The following is an 18,626-nucleotide window of genomic DNA, read 5'->3' as shown; positions in this document are numbered from 1 at the left end:
AGCCAGTGGTTACTGCATCAGAATACGTACAACACTGAAACACACCTTAGGATTTCAATGCTTCTGTATTAAAGTGCAATGCAAAAATTACAAACATTCATGGCAGCACATTTTTAATTCCAGAAAGTTTAGAGAATCTTTGACTCCGATTAAAAAGGTTTCATAGAAAAGGAAGTTTCTTGCAGATGGCTGCTGTACAGAGGAATGTCAGGCAATTACAGGAATACCACACACTTTGTGTGAGCCTTGTTTGTACAAGTCCTACGCACATCATGAGCAAAGGGGGAAACATTCCCTACCCTTGAGTGAGAACGGGGGGGGTGGGGGGAACAGGGCTGAACAGGCCCTACACTGGGAATTGGAGTTCTCCACTACACAAGTGTGATTCTCTTTGGAGAGAAATTTCACACAGCATAAGAAGAGAAGGTCCCAGCTGAGCTGCTCTATTTTCAGAGAGCTGAGGGTTAGTGGTAAGATTTACATTACAACAATGCCGGTTATAAGCATAGGGTACCACCTTACCTTGGGGGGAAGGGACACTATGCAAGCAGTAAGAGCCATTTCATTATCCCAGCTCCCGAAGAATCAGAACCCACCCCCCCGGGGAATCCCTTCCTTACACACTGCCACCCCCAACCCCCTTCTACTCCCCACTGTTCAGATGCCAGCATGGCTTTAGTTACATGCAGAGGGAAGACAGACACCTCCCACTTTGTTCCCCCACAGTGCCTTCTAGGTAAGCCAGCTACGAGGCTGCTCAGCAGTCTCAGCAGTAGCCTTCCTGCCCCAACCTGCCAATTCCTACATGGATGCAGTTGCCAAGGGTTATTCTCTCCTTGGTGTAACATGTTTGGCCACAAAGCAGAACACGTCTCGCTCAGCTGCACGACTGGCTGAACACAGCACTGCTGCACAGAAGGGCCAGTTTCTAGGAGAAGGAAAAGACGACCTCTTCATTCCCACTCACTCAGGGCTCTTGCCCAGATCCCACTCCCCTCCATGCAGTCTCAATTTGCTTTTCTTCCCCCAGCAACAGAGGTTCCAGTTCAGACCCCCAAGCCCATCCCAAGTTTTTCTTCTGCCACCAGCACCAGATGGACACGAAGGCTGGCTTCCACTGCACCAAAGCGCCCTGCTAACAAGAACAGCCCGTCACAGCCGTAGGGAGAGAGGAGAAGGAAGAAGCAGGCAACACTGGCTGTCTATGCACCCCACGTGGGCATCTCGCCTCTTCCTGCCACCATCCATGTTAACTGAGGCAGGTTTCCTGGGAAATGAGACAGATGGTTGCATATAAGGAAGGGCCTTTGCAGTGTCCGAGGCAGGTGTGCCTGTTTGTTCCTCTTGCCCACAGACACAGAGACTTAGCCAAAGCCAGTTCACGTTCCCTTGCTGCTGCTGCTACTTAGTTAGCTGTTGGGCTTGGCCTCACCGCACTGCAGCCCACTCTGCAACATGCTTAACTACACTGAGCGTGTCTCAGGAGCGGATTCCCTGGCTACTATGCGGCCCAGTTCCAGTGAAGTTGAGGTGACAAGCCTCCAGTGCTTCACTTAACCCCCGTCCAAAGAGAGCAGCAGTGGGGCGGGGAGGGGAGGGGGACACAGAATGCTCCTCCTCTAGACCAACGTGAAGAAACCCAGCAGCCCACCGCCTCTTTCCCTCTTACTTACTGTTGCCCCCCAGCAAGTTGAAAGCCATTGTCTCAAGCCATTTTTCTTCATTCAAACCTCAAGCAGCCTCAGCATTTTATTCCTATGCTAGTTATTTGCTTTCTCTGCTGGTCTAAGGTTTCAGCCCTCCCCTCCAAAAGCCTCTGAGGGACAGCGCTCTGGCCGTAGGATGTAAAGCAACCAGGCAGGAAAATGCTGCTGCTGCTCCACTTGTATTGCCACACTCACTGTTGAAGAAGGGTGGGCGATATGCCACCCAACACTAGATATGCTATACACACTCAGAAGCCTAGAGATACACTGCACTGGGGTGGTGCTGGTGGTGGTGGAAGGGACTGAAGTCTCTTCAGGGAGAAGGAACGTGAGAGGTCGGTGGGTGGGTTCCTTCTGTTAGTTGTTCTTTTTTTCAGCAGGCGGCGTGTAAGGAGGCGGCTGGTCCTGCAAAGCGAGAAAGAATCAGTCACCAGGTCTGTTTTATAAGGGGGTACTGCCAATTTTACACATTCAGCTTCCTGGACATTCCCAGGCCTCGCCTATGCACCCAACCTTTGCAGGTGCTTCAGAGAGCCGACAGTCACAGATGTGGGACCTATGTGCTAGGCTACAGCTACCCTGGGTCATTTCTTCCCAGTTTCAGTTGCAACCCAGAACCTTTGCTGAGCACAACAAAACTGGAGCCATTAAGAATCTCTATAAAAATCCATCAAGATGGCCACACTTCAGAGAAAGGAGGCCTGGGACTGGACGTTGTTTTCACCCTCATTTCCTTCTCACACTTCCTAGTGACTCTGCAGTTCTGTGGCAGTTAGGCTATTTAGATGGCAAACACATCGAGACTGAGCCATGTATGTTCTGTCCATATAACTCTCAGCTTGTGGCACTATATGACAAGTAAGTTTGCCTGAGAAGCTCTGGTAGGGTGGAATAGGAGTAGAAACAAGCCTTTCGGCTGGGAGATCCCCAGGTGACTTCTTGGAGAGCTGTGACCCACAAGTGAAGGTACTGATCTAGGCTCCTTTAGCCAGTCTGTCTCCATCTGGCCCAGAACAAACTAAACCTTTATTAACCCTCCCCTCTAAGTTCCTAAATCTGGCTACCCCCTCTTCCTGTGGAAGCTGAGAACTACATGTTATTTCTGCAGAAAAGTTGTTCCTGTACAAGTTTTAGCATCCCCCTCCCTTCTAGATCAGAAAAATAACCACGACCGACTCCAGGACCAATGATTAAGTACGGCTATTTTGATAAATCTTCTTTGTAGAAGTGTGGATAGACTGTTCCATGATCTGTAGCTGTGCTATTCTGAAGCCAAAATGATCCTAAACCTCCAGCTTTGTGCAGTTAACTGCTGACAGGCATCAGGAAGAAACGATACCAAGACTCACCTATGTACAGGGGTCAATAACCAAAATAGCAAGAAGACACGTGCCCCCCCCCGCCCCGCCAAATTTGGTGAAAACTCGGTACGTCAAGAGCCGCAATGCACGTGAATACGAAATGGTCCCTAATAAATACCATCAAACCATAACTTTTCGTAACCCCTATTTTAAGAACTGTGCACACGATTTGTGATGCGATACATGTGTAATGCGGGACGTTCAAACTTTTTACATATTCTACTTCCTCACATTTTACGTGTGCGCTTGTACCACTGTCTTCCTGACTTTCACTCCTGCCTACTTTAATTATGCCAATTTACTTCACGTTTAATTTCAATTTTCTTTCTTAAAACACATTACCCTTCACAGCAGGAATGCTGTAAGCTACTTTTTCCTTTTCAAAAATCAAGACTTTATTAGCAACACAATCAAAAGCACAGCTACAGTATCGTATCCCACATCACACTGTGCATATTAAAGGGAGAGTTATCTAATGCTTCAAGATCACATATCATTTGCTATTTAGATAGCGGTTTGTTGCTGGGCTTTTAGATATTCACCATTTATCAAAAATAATCAGGAGGATTTTTTTTTTTTTTTTTTTTAAAAACTTTGCAATTATAGTGTTGGGAGCCAACAAGAAGTCCTTAAAGAGCTGCAGGTTGCAGACCCCCTGCCTTAGTGCAACCGTGTGGGTCCACTTTTCCCTTGAGCATCAACAGTGGGCCCAGGACTAGACTAGACAGGCAAGCCACTTGCTCTGCTACACCCAGGAGCAGGGTATAGACCTAGTACGATATGGTACTGCACATACTGTGTGCTATGATTGGACTGTCTGCTGCAGTAAGAGGGCAACCTGCCCAGGATCCAGCTGTAGCAGCTGAACAGGAAGTGCATTAGTTCCGCTTACCCTTATGCCCACCAGACAATGCAACTAGTCACTTACCATAGGCATATAGACATTGTGGGGGTTGGCTGGGTTGTAATAGGCACTGGAAGCTGCTTCTGCTGCTTTACTGCCACCTACAGTGTAAGGTCAAAAACAGCTCTCTTTAAGTGTTTCACAACTAGTGAAAAATTCAGCTTCCCGGCTCTGCCCCCAGAGAGAAACCTGTTTTTGAGATGGGAGAATGGAGTCCCCAACAAGCTTTAAGGTCAGTCTGCAGCAGAGCAGGGAATGGAACATCCATCTCCCAGCTGCACTTTAACCACTAGACAAATGCGTCCTCATTAGATGTCCTGCGCTTTACATCTCTCTGAAGGGCAAACAAGCCTCCCATCACATCAGCTGTGTCTCACCTCACTCTTATCTCTAAGAAAACCTCAGCACAGTAGTGGGCAGTGGAATTGTGGCTATTACGTAGCATGCCAGACAATAAAATGATCCGAACTTCACCTTTCCAATTCTAACAGGGAACATCCAGCTGCAGGTCGATCTGTGCGCATTTAGGCAGACCACCTTTCCAAAAGGATTTCCATGTAACATTTTCAGCCGAGTCCTCTTCCTCCTCATACCCATTAAAACAGTTTTTTATTTTAAAAGCAGACTCTAGAGGCAAACATTACGAGGAGGCCCAGCTTGCAACATCAGAGCCAGCATTCTCCGGGCTTGCTCATGCTGGACAGAATCAGCACAGCGCCAGGTTGCCAGGCCACCATTGCCCTTCCACCGTAAACTGCCTAGCACTGGGCAGCTCAGCACGACCAATTCCATCATTCACATCCTCAGCAGGGACACTCCCTTTTGGAGCGGGACCCTGAGAGTCCTTTCTGCCCCCTTACCTGGCATTCCAGGCTCCACCCAGGCTGTCGGGGCTGTGGGAGCTGAAGGTCCTGCAGTAGGAAGGCCAGGGTAGGGGGGAGGAGGAGCCGTATACATGGTGTTCATCTCAGGAGGAGGTGGGAACATGCCTGGAGAAAGGAGACATTACAAGCAATGTTTTAGGCCATTCCCATGGGATACAGAGCAGAGTTTACAGGCCTGTTGCTTCTGTCTGGTGCTGCTATACAGAGGCCAAGGCAAATTACCCAAGCTTAAGGAGCAGCAGCTCCACAGTAAGATTTTGTATTTCTGTAGCACCTTTGCTTCCAGAGGGCTTTGCAGACAAACATGCCCCAATGTTGGCAGCCAGTCTCCATTAAGGCTGTTGTAACCTTTACTTCCTGTCCCACTGGAATTCTAGGGAGACAACAATACTCAGGCTAGATTTCACCAGGCTACCCCAGCCCTTGCAAGGAAATGCTGCAGTCACCCCGAGGAGCCAGGGCCCTTTTCAAACTCAAAGCAGAGAGGATGGGCTACTGCAATACCCAGCATCGCACAGCTACAAGGGAGTCTTGTGTCCTTTACGCTGACAAAAAATGACAGCCCTTTACAGCTCCCAGGATACACAGCACATGCATCCTGCCCCTTGCACACCATTGGTGAGTTACAAGCTGTGAGGCTTTACCTGGAGGTGGTGCATAAGGGTATCCCATGGGTTGTGGAGCTGGTCCATATCCATTCATCGGTGGGGGAGCATAGGGATACGGTCCATTAGCTGGCTGGGGGGCATAGCCCCCTGGTGCAGGTGAATAGCCTCCTGGAGCAGGTGTGTATCCCCCAAAGGCAGGCGTATAGCCATAGCCAGTATTCTGGGCCGGAGCCCCTCTGGAAGCTAAAAGAGTAAGTTTAGCAATTCTGACTCAGCACATTGCCATGCAATTAAAATGGAGCTGCAAAGAAAAGGAAAGAACCATCATGTTAATTTAGTCTGATCTGTCACTGCAACAGAGCTATGAGCCACCAGGTCCTGGCATGATAGCTTTGCCTGAAACCCACCTAGCAATATTCTCTTCTTCTGCCAACTTCACACGCTGCAGTGGCAGCTTTGCCAGTTTGGACACTGGGAAATGGGTCTGGATCCCAAGCTCAAATCTTACGTGGAAGACTCAGATTAACTCTGCTCTGCAACATCTACACAGATACCAGCTATTAAGGATGGTCAAAATCTCTCTTCTGAGAAGATGGTTCCATTAAAAACCCAAATCAAAAATAAACACCGCCTCACCCCTACAAAAAGCTATGAAAAATTTGTTTCCAACCAACAAATTGTGTGTTTAGATTTATCATCGGTTTTGGAAGCCAAACACAGGATGGTTATGCTTGCCTCCCTCCATTCCACTTTTAATACTTTGTCCCCATTGGGAGAACGAGGATAGGTGAACTGTGTGTAAAACGACAGCACTCCATTGCAATCTCATGTTTCCCTACTTCTTGTAGTTGGAAGACAGAGGAGAAAAGTGTTTATTTTTTAAAGGTAAGGGGGTGGAGGGTCATTCCAAAACATGGGAAATTTATCTTTCAGTTTCCCAAAACTAAAGCCTTAACGCACCAGTAGATGGGTGTAGAACCAAGACAAAGTTCTTGTGGAAAATTCCAGTTTTTGACTCAGAACTTTAGAAGGGTTATTTTCCCAACCCCATCCCCACACCAAGAGTTTACTGCAGCAAAAAAGTTAATTTTCTAGCCAGTTCTACTAGCTAAAAAAATATTCATTCCCCTGAAACTCACTTACCATTAGTGGCAACCCTGAACATCAACTGTCCAAACTCAACGGCTCCTCCACTGTTGAAAGTCATTTTAAAGGAAGCCTGCCCTTCCCAACCACCTAACAGAGAAAGTGGGAACAAACAATGAAGCCATTAAATAAACAGTAAGAGATTAATGTCAAGAAACTTGCCTGAATTTGGATACAGATTAGTTGATTTGTTTCCTAGAACCTCCCAACTTAAACAAGAGACTAAACAGGGTCTGGACACTACTGCAGACCTGCCAGCAAGAAGGCACTGCCAGCTTCTGTACACTGGTCACTCAGCCCACTTGTGTACTAGATAAAACTAGAGTCCAGGACAGGATTAGGAAACTCCTGATTTTTAAAAGGACAGTTTGAAATATGGACATGTAAAGGTTGCTGTAGATTTACATTTGCTGCAGACAGGCTAAAGGAGAATCCAGTTACAAACTGGATTTAAAAAGAGGACATGTTTTGTTCAGTGGGAGCCTGTCCATTTCCTGGGAATCTTTCCAGGAAACTAAATGGGTTCTGAATCAGGGTCTGAAACACAAGCCAGGATTTGAAATGAATATTTCATCAGCAGACACTTTATCCTCTTTGAAGCAGAGGATCTTAGAGAGATTACAAATTTTAAACCTATCAGGAGTTTTCAGAAATTCATTAATATGTGCCAAGACTCCAAGATAAGCCACCAAAACTGTACAAAACTGGAGTGCAGCTTTCCCTATTGGAGGGCAAGCAGATTAACTGAATTGGGAATTTTTAAAAGAAAGAACTGTCAGATGAGAAAATTAAAGATTGAATTTTAAAAACGAAAAGTTCAGTTTCCAAAATCCTTGACTGGCTTCTTCCGAGAAAAGTTATCAGAAGACTATGAGAAGTTGGAGGGAAGGACAATTTCTGCACACTGTTAGGAGTGGGGCTGGGGGAGGAAAAAAAAAAAAAAATTAGGCATATAAACAGAGTGGCTGGTGTTTATAAGTGTAGTGTATAGCTACACTGCTCACATTTTATTTCTCTTATTATCTTATCAGCAGTAGTTTGGCAGTTATATTGGGGAATCTTGCCCAAGCGTATCAGCAGTTCAGCTGTATAATTCCCATCACGAATAAACACGCATAGCCAATAAGAAAGTCTGGTGGAAAGAGGAGAGGATTTAAGGAGCATGACAAACACACTGGCTTAGCAAAAGAGGTATCAGAGACCAATGCAATGTACGTGAAGAGCAGATTATGCAGCAAGCTCTAGCTATTCAAGAGCCAGGGTGACCCTGACTGTAACAAGTCATCAGCAGTATAGCATCCTCTTCCCAACCTTGGGAGTTTAAAGAGTGATTTTACTGGCAGCAGAAGGTACTGGATTCAAAGCCCTGCGGACCTAGTCATCACTAGAACAAACACAGCAGCAGCCAGTGGAGATGTAAGATTTCCAGATGCATTGCCTTCTCCTACCCAGGTGCCTCAAACCAGGAGCGACTAATACTACAACTGAGGGGAGTAGGTTTGATGGCGATTTTCCATCCTGACTTTAAGTCTGTAAGTGCCAACAGTTAATACCATCTGTGCGTGGTGTTCCTGAGACAGGACATCCGACTACTAAGAACTAGAGTGAAATGACTTGGTGGCCTCTAACAGGCTGTCGTGTCACATGGTAATTTTCAGCCACTATCCTCTGGGGGTCAAGTCTGAACCAGCGATGCACGCATGCACCTCTCAGTTAAGAAAGGTCTGGAGATCTCCAGAGAAGCATGCTCACTTTCTGCAGTCATGAATAGCAGCCAGCAAGATCAGCAGCTGAAGCTGGTAAACCCAGCACTCCCCTACTTCCTTCAAGCGCCGCCTACCTCAGAAGCTGGGCCTAGGGACTAAGATATGCAGAAATTCAAGATCCAGTAATTTGCTTAGAACATTTGGCTCATGGCCAGAAGTTTAAAATAAGACTAAAATATAGTAAACACTCGATTTAACAGACTAATGGGGGAGGGGGCCTACTAATCCCACAAGTCTGTTCAACACAAGGGTTTGCTGTATTTGCCATAGCTCACTTACCCCCCGCCCCCCACCAAATAAATGGGCGACTCACTGGAGCCGCTGAAGCTGCCACCACTGTTGCTGTGGCCGCCACAGCAGCTGCCATGGCCTGGACCTCCACACGTTTCTCCCACCTGCCAGTGTACACACCCCACCCCAGTGGCAGGAGCATGTGGCGGCTCCAGTGACAGCAGCTGGCAGCAGTGGAGGCTTCTCCAGCCATGGTGGGTCCTCCAGCTGCTCTGGCGAGTTGCATTTACGTACTACCTTAGGGGAGGAATGACTGGTGGATTTAGTGGACTTCAGTAACAATGAGGGAGGTGGCGGATGTCCGTTGCTCCTGAAGTCTGCTAAATCTGGGTGCATAGAATTGAGGGTTTACTATGTCCACTATGAGGCTTTTTTTTTTTTTGGGGGGGGGGGGGGGGGGCGACGACGAGGCGAAGGGGCCTTTACATTAAGCTTAGAGCATGTCTACACAGGGAAGCCAACTGGCATATTTTGCTATTGCGGAGCCAGTCAACTTCTCAAGTGGACAAGCCCTGAGCCAAAAATTCTGGAGAAGGGAAGTAGTGCTTTGGAAGCTCAGAAGCACATCTGCTTAGAACTGCAACACATTAATACGCACCTCCTGCCTCAGCCTGGATCACGCCTTTGATGTAATTGGCAGAGAAGACAGGTTGCTCAATGGAGCACCCTTTCACCAAGTAAAATGGCATCATGAAGGACAGCATAGGGTCCTGGCCTTTGGACACAAAGATCACCTGCAAGATAGAGGAGGGGACATTTATAGGTTAATGTACAAATCAATCTTTACATGTAGAGTCAAAGAGATAATTTCAGGAGTGTTCAGAGCAGAGACTGGTAAAAATACATTCAAATTCTAGAACACCACCACATGCAAGCTCCCAGCGTACAGCTACATAATTTTCCTCCTGAGAGATCCCAAATAAGTTTGTCAATCATATATGTAGGTCTCACTCTCCTGGCACATGTGCAGCTTCTAGTGATGTGCAGCTGACACCACACAAGAAATATTTTCACGTCTTAGAAACCTCAAATTACTGCACTACTTTGCAGCACTGCAACATGAAAGTCCTTTGCACTGAAATAGACCTGAGAGTCTTGAATGTGATCTTGCTGCCCTAATCTAGCTGTCTGTTTGAATAGTAACTTAATTATTCTGATCATTCTTAATGAAGGAAAGCCAGCAGTAGGAGATAGAGCTGTGTAAGGTACAATGCAGCAGTTTTTCTGTACTCCAGTGAGTTGTACATTGCCTTTGACATTAGACACTTTAATGAGACAGGGAATGTTAGTATAGGCTGGACTCTGATATCCTTTCAGGATCTAACTCACTGGTGCATCCAGTGCTTTGGCAGATTTAGCGAAGCATAACTAGTTGAGTCTAAAGTCAAAACAAGGGAAACTACAATGAGGATTGTCCATCTACAACTTCACAAACTAAAAGCCATGAATTCAGACTGGACTAGCTTGTTTGGTGACAGCCTCTAGAGAAGCCCTGGCTAAATGAAGAACCCTAATGTGATACTAGCACCCCAACACTGGATATAACCCATAAGGACAAGAAATACTTGTGGGCATGCAAAATTTTGCCTCAGCCACACCACAGACCACAGAACTGAAGATATGAAAAAAAAAATTTACTGTCCATCCATCCCTCAAACAAGGACAGAACAGACCCCTTAGGAGGTTTTCCAGGACCTTCCTAGTCCAATTTTTTTGGACTACCCTCATCCAAGTTTCCCCTTCATCCTTTGTGTGCATTCACCCATCAAACACTTGCAGAAGTATCACAGCCCTCTTTCAGTAATCTTTGGAACAGGAGTTGTTTTTTGTTCCCAACTTTTAGCTTTCAAAGGTTCTCCCACAATGAGGTTAGGCAAGGGGGTTGACAAACAATATAACAAGAAGGGCCATTTTTTCCCCCAACTCAATCAATCAAGCGCCCCAATGCATATGAATACAAGATGCTCCTTAATAAATAACATCAAACCCTATTTTTTGTAACCCCTATTTTAAGAACAGCATACACACAATGATTTGTGATGTGATACATGTTTACTGCAGGATGTTCAGAAACTTTTTACATATTCTCTTGAGGTTTCTGTTTGTTGTTGGCAAGTTTCTCATTGCAAATGAGACAAAGGGAACCAGCTTAACCCAGCACAAATGTGAAGGATTGGGCCCATTCCATATGAAATTCTGTTTTCATCTTAATTTTCTTCCTTCTTGAAGGCATTCCAACCCCACTTTAATTATGCCAATTTTATTTCATGTTCAGTAACAGTTCTTTTTCTTAAATTGTGGGTTACCCTTTACAGCAGGAATGCTGCAAGTTTCCTTTTCAAAAAAATCAAGATTTTATTAGCAACACGATCAAAACACAGCTATAACATCATATCCCATAATGCACTGCACACATTAAAGGAGGAGTTATCCAACGATCGGAGATCACATATTGTTTGCTATTTAGACAGGGGTTGTTCATTTTTGAGATTTTAGATGTTCACCATTTGTCAAAAACAATCAAGCTTTTTTTTTTTTTAAACTTTGCAATTGTAGCATGGTTAGGCCACTGGGCCTGTGTGCTAAGCCTTACCAGGTCAAAGGCTGTACTCATCATACCCTAGTCCCACATGAAAGTCAACTCCTGTTTGAGCTTAAAAGGCCACATACAGCAGCAGGCTTGAGAATGCATATACCAAGTTACACAGTGGTTAGTGTTAAGAAGAGAGAGGTTTTTGGAATGTGGGTATGGAGCATTTTCAGTTTAAATCACACATCTAAACATTCTCCACCCCTCCTTCCATACCAACAACCACTCCGAAGGAAACTTGCAAAGGAAGGAGTGAAAGCTCCACTGACACTGAAAACAGATCAATGTAAAAGACACATGCCAACATGCTGTGGAGAACAATCTGACACTGGCCTCAACTGGAAGAGGGGGCTGTGGAGAAAAGGATCAGCATGACTTATTTCCACCACACTCTCCCAAACTGAACTGCTAGCCTCCTCACATAGCTAGGGGATTTACCCCATCATTTACAACGTGCCAGGACTAAAAGCCTGTGGGAGAACACCCCTGATTCGAGACTTACCCTGTAGGGAGTGAGGTATACCATTCCCTTCTTGGTGCCTTTGAAGATTTCAGGCTTGTCAGACAGATCGCTGAAGGAAAGCTCCACATCTTTACACTGCTTAAGAATACTGCAGAAAAAGGAAGAGACAGGTGGAGAGGTGCAAACACAGTCCTAAAGCACATACAATCAAAATACCTTAGCTGGCATGCCAAGGAGCCAGTCACCTCCCCAACAGGCTCACTTCAGATACAGATCCCACCTCCTTTATGCATATGTAGACAGTTTCAGCTACTCTTTTAATAAGCGCAACTCTTAGCCCTGTGCTGCCAAGGGAAGTCTGTAGCCTCACCACAGTTTCTCCTTGCATTTCCAGAGCTATTTGAAACAGTCGTTGGGGAAACCATTCATTTCTCATTGAAAGGCTCAGTACAAAAGGTCACATCATACAACAAGTACAGCTGTAGTATTTCTTTCTGGAACAACTCAAGCCAAGTCCCTGTCTGAATAATCCAGTACCCAAATGTTGATGCTACTCAAGAAAGCATAATCCCCATGATGCAGCCACAGCTGTCTCAACTGTAAGATGTTTCTTCATCCCAACAGTAGCTGCCAACATCACCACTATTTCTGACTGAGGATGAACAGCAAAAATTAGTGATACAGAGCAATCCATCAAGGGATAAGGGAACTGTGGAGCCATTGTTCCTAGTATCAGAGAGGTAGCCGTGTTAGTCTACCTTCAAAAACAACTAGAAGTCCTGTGGCACCTTACAGCCTAACATTTTGGAGCATAAGCTTTCGTGGACAGAGACCCACTTTGTCAGATGCATGAGTTGGGGGATTTCAGCATGGATCTAAACTTACTCAACAATCTATAACAGACAGTCAACATGTTAGCAAAGTTTGCTACAGACACTGCACCCAAACACTAGCAACAACAGGAAATAATAGAGGGACTTAGAGATAACAAGCGTGACTAGAAGGGAAAGTCAACTCAGGAAAGTGAAACCAAAGCCAGGGAAGATGAAATACTGATAGATTTAGGAGCAATAAGTAGTGCAATTTTAAGCAGCAGAGGCATCAGACAGGGTGGCTATATACAACCTTGATGAGACCATATTTCTAATGTGCCATTCAGTTTTAGGGACCCTATTACAGAAATACTGACAAATTAGAGAACAGAAAAATTATTGGAAGGGAAGAATTAAAGGGGTATGGTTCTGAAGAGCCCAGATAACATTTAGTGGAGCTATTTAAGGGAGACATGGAGGATAACAATACTGAGTACCTGAAAGGTGCAGATGTCAAGGAGGGAGGGACATTTACAGAACTACTGAAAATGTAATACTCCAGTCCAGTGGTTCCCAAACTTTTCAGCGTCACACCCCTCTTTTGATTTCTGAGAGACCTTCACACCCCCACCTCTTCTTTACCATCATCCAACCCTGCTTTTAACCAAAAATTCAATTAATTTAAAACAAACAAAAAACTTGATATAAAAATGTTATTTAAAATTAAAAATAAGCACAAATAGTTTCTCTTGGCCCAAAAAGTTAATAAAAATGTAGTTAACATCAGAAACAAAATGAATTTAATGTGAAGGATGATGCTGCATTTTCTTCACAAGTTGGGACATCCTAGGTTTGAAAGATGAAGTGCGCAATGCAAATCGTCAGACATCTAGTCGATTCCTTTGTTTCATTTTTAACGTGAGTAAGTTTGAAAAGCTTTTTTCACAGGGGTATATTTACAAAAAGGGAAGAATAATATGTAGCACTTCTTCCCCAACTTTCAAGTACATTGGGAAATATCTTGTCCGCAATTCCTCCAGGCTTGAGTTTTTCAAATTCTTTTGCACTTGAATTATATTTTATTTCCAGTGCTTGTTCTTGCAATACCTCTGGCAATGTATCCACATCAACACTGAATGGATTGTGTACTAATTTATGAATTGGGTTGCCAGAAAATAGTGGATAGCAGATTCAGTGGAGCTGTGCTGCCCCCTCTATGAGCCGCGCACCAACTGTCAAAGCCTTCGTGTCCCCACCACCCCCTTACCTCCTGCTGGACCTTGACCCCTGCTGGGCTGACACCAGCCCAGCCACAAGCTGCAATGGCTGGTTCCAGCCCCATGGGCATCAGCTCTGCCCTGAATGGGCTGCTGGCATGGCCCCAGAGCTGCAGACACGACCTGGGCCATGCAGAGACCAGCTGCAGCCCTGACTGGGGTGCCAGACACTGTGCCGGCCCCATCCCAGCCCGGAAGCCGACTACAGACTGGTGAGGCTAACAGCACAGCCCCCACCTTGAAGATGCCTGGTGCAGCCCCAGCTGGCCAGCCGCCAGAGCTGCCCATGCCAGCCGCCCACCCACATGATCGCTGCACTGCCAGAGCTGCCTGCCTGCCCACCGGTCAGCAGCCAGGGCCAACCACCCACCCAAACAGCGGACCAGCCACCTGCCCACCAGATCAAGCCAGGGCCAGCCGCCCGAGCCCCACAAGCCACTCACCCAAGCCCCTCCCCTCCCCCAAAGCCAGGCACCAGCAGTCCCCCACTCTTACCCCATCTCCCTCCCCTCCCCAGATGCAGGCTCCCCCAGTCCCCTATCTAACACCATTCCCCTCCTCCCCACAGCCTGCACCCCTTTGCAGGAGGCAGCTATCTCCACATGGGTCTTTGCCAGCAGCCTGCTTTTTACACTAGCTGCGCCAGGTCACCCACATAAAATAGCAGGGGCTGAGAGCCAGAAGCAAAGGCTGACTCTTTCTTGAAGTAGCGTGAATTGGGATGGCCTCACCCCCCTCCCCCAAGTTTGGGAAACCAAGCTCTAGTTACACTCTAGCAAGGCTGGGAGGGACCAAATGAATGGCCTCATACATTCACTTCAACTCTATGATGCTATGGGGAGGAATTTCTCCTTAATTAAGACAATTTCACAGCTCATGTTTATAACTGTAAGAATAACGATCATGTATCCAACTTCAAATGTGCCTGTTTTAGTCGCACAATATGCATATGCAAGTAAAACAGCACTTAATACGGTCACAGGGAGGGCTGGCCCCTTAGGGTGTATTGGCCTCACCCTGCCAATGACTAAGCTTTATCCCAGACAGTGGGTTTGGGTCAGCGATCAAGTGATATCTGGCAGGTCACCTGTAATAGTTAACAGGCCAAGAAGAGGCTCAGTTGGGAGAGAACTACACAAAGCAGATGTGGGGAAATGAGCTGAAAAGGGGCCAGGACCTCGTTTATCTAATTCATATGGGAATGTTTTAGTTTTGAGATGTAAACAGCTCTGAAGAGGAGGACTGATGTTCTGTTGCTGTCCAGCAAGATGGCCCAACAACATACAAGGAAAACTATGGAAGGTCATAGAACATTTGCCAAATATTATTTGATAAGTTTTACAGTTTCAAGCTTAAGACTACTACAAATTAATTTATTTCTTCCTGTTCTCCCAGCCCATAGGACAATTTAGCTACCTACAAAGCCGTTTACTTTCCTACATTTCTCTATTTAAGAACTGTAAGGGTGTGCATCCAGGACGTCAGCAATTTAAGCAGAGTGCTTCCTCACTTGCAGATGAGGCCCAGAACTAGTGGGATGATATGGGACAATGCCAAGACACCTGGTTTGGACTTCACAGGGTTTTTTTCCTTCTACAAGATGAAGACAAATTGCTCTGCTCAGACCCTCCCTTCATATCATCAGAGACAACCTTTTGTTAGTTCCATCTCCTTCTCTAGTTGTCACTATTTTGTCACCTACCTTTCAAGAGACTCAATTTCTACCCTAATCAGTACTGCCGAAGTACTTTGACTCCCACACCTGTTGTCATAAGGGGGTCTCAAGGCAATGAAGATTGAGAACCTCTGATCCAGATTTATTTGTAAGGGCACCAGAATAGAAAATGTTTTTTGTTCTGCTTAGGAACTACTCTAATGAAATGAGAAGACCCACTTTCCTGATTTGTAGTTTTGGGCACACTAAGGAATCTTTAATGACCATAAGCATTTCATTTGGAAAAGGCAAAATAGAAGCTACACAGTCAGCACTTTACTACATACCTCAGCATTTTACAGCCAAAGCAAATTCATGGACAGGGAGAATTAGTCAAGTCTAGGGACATTAAGGCTACGTCTACACGTGAAGCCTACTTCGAAGTAGCCTATTTTGATGTGGAGACATCGAAATAGGCTATTTCGATGAATAACGTCTACACGTCCTCCAGGGCTGGCAATGTCGACGTTCAATATCGACGTTGCACAGCACCACATCGAAATAGGCACTGCGAGGGAACGTCTACATGCCAAAGTAGCACACATCGAAATAAGGGTGCCAGGCACAGCTGCAGACAGGGTCACAGGGCGGACTCAACAGCAAGCCGCTCCCTTAAAGGGCCCCTCCCAGACACACTTGCACTAAACAACACAAGATCCACAGAGCTGACAACTGGTTGCAGACCCTGTGCATGCAGCATGGATCCCCAGCTGCAGCAGCAGCAGCAGCCAGAAGCCCTGGGCTAAGGGCTGCTGCACACGGTGACCATAGAGCCCTGCCGGGGCTGTAGAGAGAGCGTCTCTCAACCCCTCAGCTGATGGCCACCATGGCAGACCCCGCTATTTCAATGTTGCGGAACACGGATCGTCTACACGTGCCCTACTTCGACGTTCAACTTCGAAGTAGGGCGCTATTCCCATCCCCTCATGGGGTTAGCGGCTTCAACGTCTCGCCACCTAACGTCGATGTTAACGTCGAAATAGTGCCCAACACGTGTAGCCGTGACGGGCGCTATTTCGAAGTTAGTGCCGCTACTTCAAAGTAGCGTGCACGTGTAGACACGGCTTAAAACAGTTAACTGGTTAAGCAATAGCATATAGCCAATCATCTGATTTAATGTAGGTCCTGTCACCTAGCCCCACTGCATCATTTTAGAAAATAGACTTTCCTGTGCAGTATGAGACCAAAGGATAAAAAATAAACTTTGGGTTCAGATCATTTCTTTGAACATTGCTTAAAATGTTTTAAAGGTATGGCACGTGAGTGGTACATTAGGGTTTAAATAGTCAAACAGGCAAAGTTTACACACTTATATTCCCTATCTCCCTCTATTTACATTATTTCTTGTGGGGAAAATTCTTCACTCAGATATCAGAACAAGAAGTCTTGTGGCACCTCATGGACTAACAGATATATTGAAGCACACGCTTTCATGGGCAAAGACCCATTTGGTCAGTGTATGTTTTTGCAGATACAGACTAACATATCACCTAATAAATTACCAGAGAGGTAGCCCCGTTAGTCTGTAGTTTCAAGAACAACAAGAAGTCCTGTGACACCTTATAGACCAGCAGGTATTTTGGAGCATAAGCTTTTGTGGGCAAAGACCCACTTCATCAGATGCATGAGTGAAGCGGGTCTTTACCCACGAAAGCTTATGCTCCAAAATATCTCCTCGTCTATAAGGTGCCACAGGACTTCTTGTTGCTCCCTAATAAATTATGTTGTTAGTCTTTAAATTGCTACTTGACTGCTATCCCCAATACTTGTCATCATAAGGCACTTTGCTCTAAGTCACAACTTTATGGTCCCAATCCCTGATGTATATACAGGACCACCCGTACCAGCCCCTCCCCCTTCCCCCACCGCTGTGAGCTTAGTCTCGCCCGGTCTGGCCAGTGGCTGCCAGCTTTAACTGGCAACTGGTCAACCAGTAAGCGTGTTACTGGTCAACAGCGCTAGTCTGGGCTCAAAGGAGAGGTGCGTTTGCTCTTTGCAGGGCTCGTATACTGAACCGGCGCGTGACGCCCATTCAGGAAGTGGGCGCCCCCCTCTGCGTCCCTGGACACACCCCGAGCCCTGCAGCTCGTGACCCAGCACCGCGCCGGATGTCACGACAGGGCCCGTAACACCCTGTGACGTAGCTCGGTCGCTAGTTTCACCGACGCGCCACAGCGGCTTTGGGGGCCGGAGGGCGGGGCGCGGCTAGCCTGGCACTACGCCAATCCCTGCCCCAGAGGCGGGCCCATTCCGCCCCACTTCCCGAGCGGGGACCGAGCTCCCGGGCAGCCCGCGCGGGGTCCGGGGCCGACAGGACGGCCGGGCTCCCGCAGCCCGTAACCCCCGCAACAGGGAGCGCCGCGCAGGCTGCCAAGGGCGAACCCCGCGCCGCCGAGCAGCGGCCCCGGAGCCTCTCGCAGAGCGCCTGGCTGGGGCCCGTGGGGAGATCGCGACGAGCTGCTGAGCCTGGGCCGCCTCGCCCCACCCCGCGCGCCGCGGTACCTCTCCCCGGGGGGGGCGATGACCCCGCCGCCCTGTGAGTGGTTCCTGTTCAGCGCCATCTTCCCGACCAATGGCTCCCAATCCACCCCCAACGCCTTATGCCGCGGCCACGCCCCTTGACGTCATGGCACGCGGCCACGCCCCCGGGGCAGTAGGGGATGGGCGGTGGGACCGGCAAGGGGCGTGGCGTGGCGTGGCCGCAGCTGGGTCTGGCGGGCCAATGGGTGCTCGTAGGCGGGGTTATATACATACATACGTACGTACATCTCCCAGAGCTGGAAGGGGTTTCCAGCGCTCGTAGAGCCTGGTCCCCTGTCACCAGCCCGGGCAGCGGCTGTTTGTATCTATTTGCCCCAGGTCCCTAGGTGGCCCCCTCCAGGGCTGAGCTCACAACTCTGGGCTCGGCAGGCCGGTGCTCCAACCGGGGCACACCTGTGCCTCTCCCAGGGAGCTTAGCAGGCTGGTGCCAGCCGCGCGCGTGGGCGGCGTGTCTGGGCAGGGCAGGGCAGGGCAGGGCAGGGCAGGGCAGGACTCTGGCACGTGTCAGTAAAGGGCCGGCGGCTCAGCGAGGTAGGAGGGCTATTGACCGGAGGGGGAGGGCG

The 18,626-nt window shown here is 47.5% G+C and overlaps 1 protein-coding gene across 1 annotated transcript; it reads right to left on the bottom strand.

The window, feature by feature from the left end:
- Window positions 1–46: 46 nt before the first annotated feature.
- On the bottom strand, window positions 47–18,160 carry WBP2NL (WBP2 N-terminal like). Its single transcript, XM_075010263.1, has 8 exons — window positions 18,025–18,160; window positions 11,759–11,867; window positions 9,265–9,400; window positions 6,607–6,699; window positions 5,500–5,706; window positions 4,832–4,960; window positions 3,996–4,072; window positions 47–2,111 (listed from the first exon to the last, which is right to left on the bottom strand). Exons 1-8 carry the CDS (start codon window positions 18,081–18,083, stop codon window positions 2,064–2,066), a joined length of 858 nt encoding a protein of 285 aa, XP_074866364.1. The 5' UTR covers window positions 18,084–18,160; the 3' UTR covers window positions 47–2,063.
- Between the last annotated feature and the right edge of the window lie 466 nt (window positions 18,161–18,626).

The sequence above is a fragment of the Carettochelys insculpta genome, chromosome 1, assembly GCF_033958435.1.
Source record: "Carettochelys insculpta isolate YL-2023 chromosome 1, ASM3395843v1, whole genome shotgun sequence".
Classification (NCBI taxonomy): Eukaryota; Metazoa; Chordata; order Testudines; family Carettochelyidae; genus Carettochelys; species Carettochelys insculpta.
Note: the sequence above shows the minus strand (reverse complement) of the source record. Positions and strands in the feature narration are given on the sequence as shown.

Coding starts and splice junctions, on each gene's coding strand:
- WBP2NL (XM_075010263.1), bottom strand. CDS start 18,083: ATGGCGCTGAACAGGAACCACTCACAGGGCGGCGGGGTCATCGCCCCC. Junction 11,868..18,024: donor ATCGCCCCCCCCGGGGAGAG/GTACCGCGGCGC, acceptor CTTTTTCTGCAG/TATTCTTAAGCAGTGTAAAG. Junction 5,707..6,606: donor GTTCAGGGTTGCCACTAATG/GTAAGTGAGTTT, acceptor TTACTCTTTTAG/CTTCCAGAGGGGCTCCGGCC.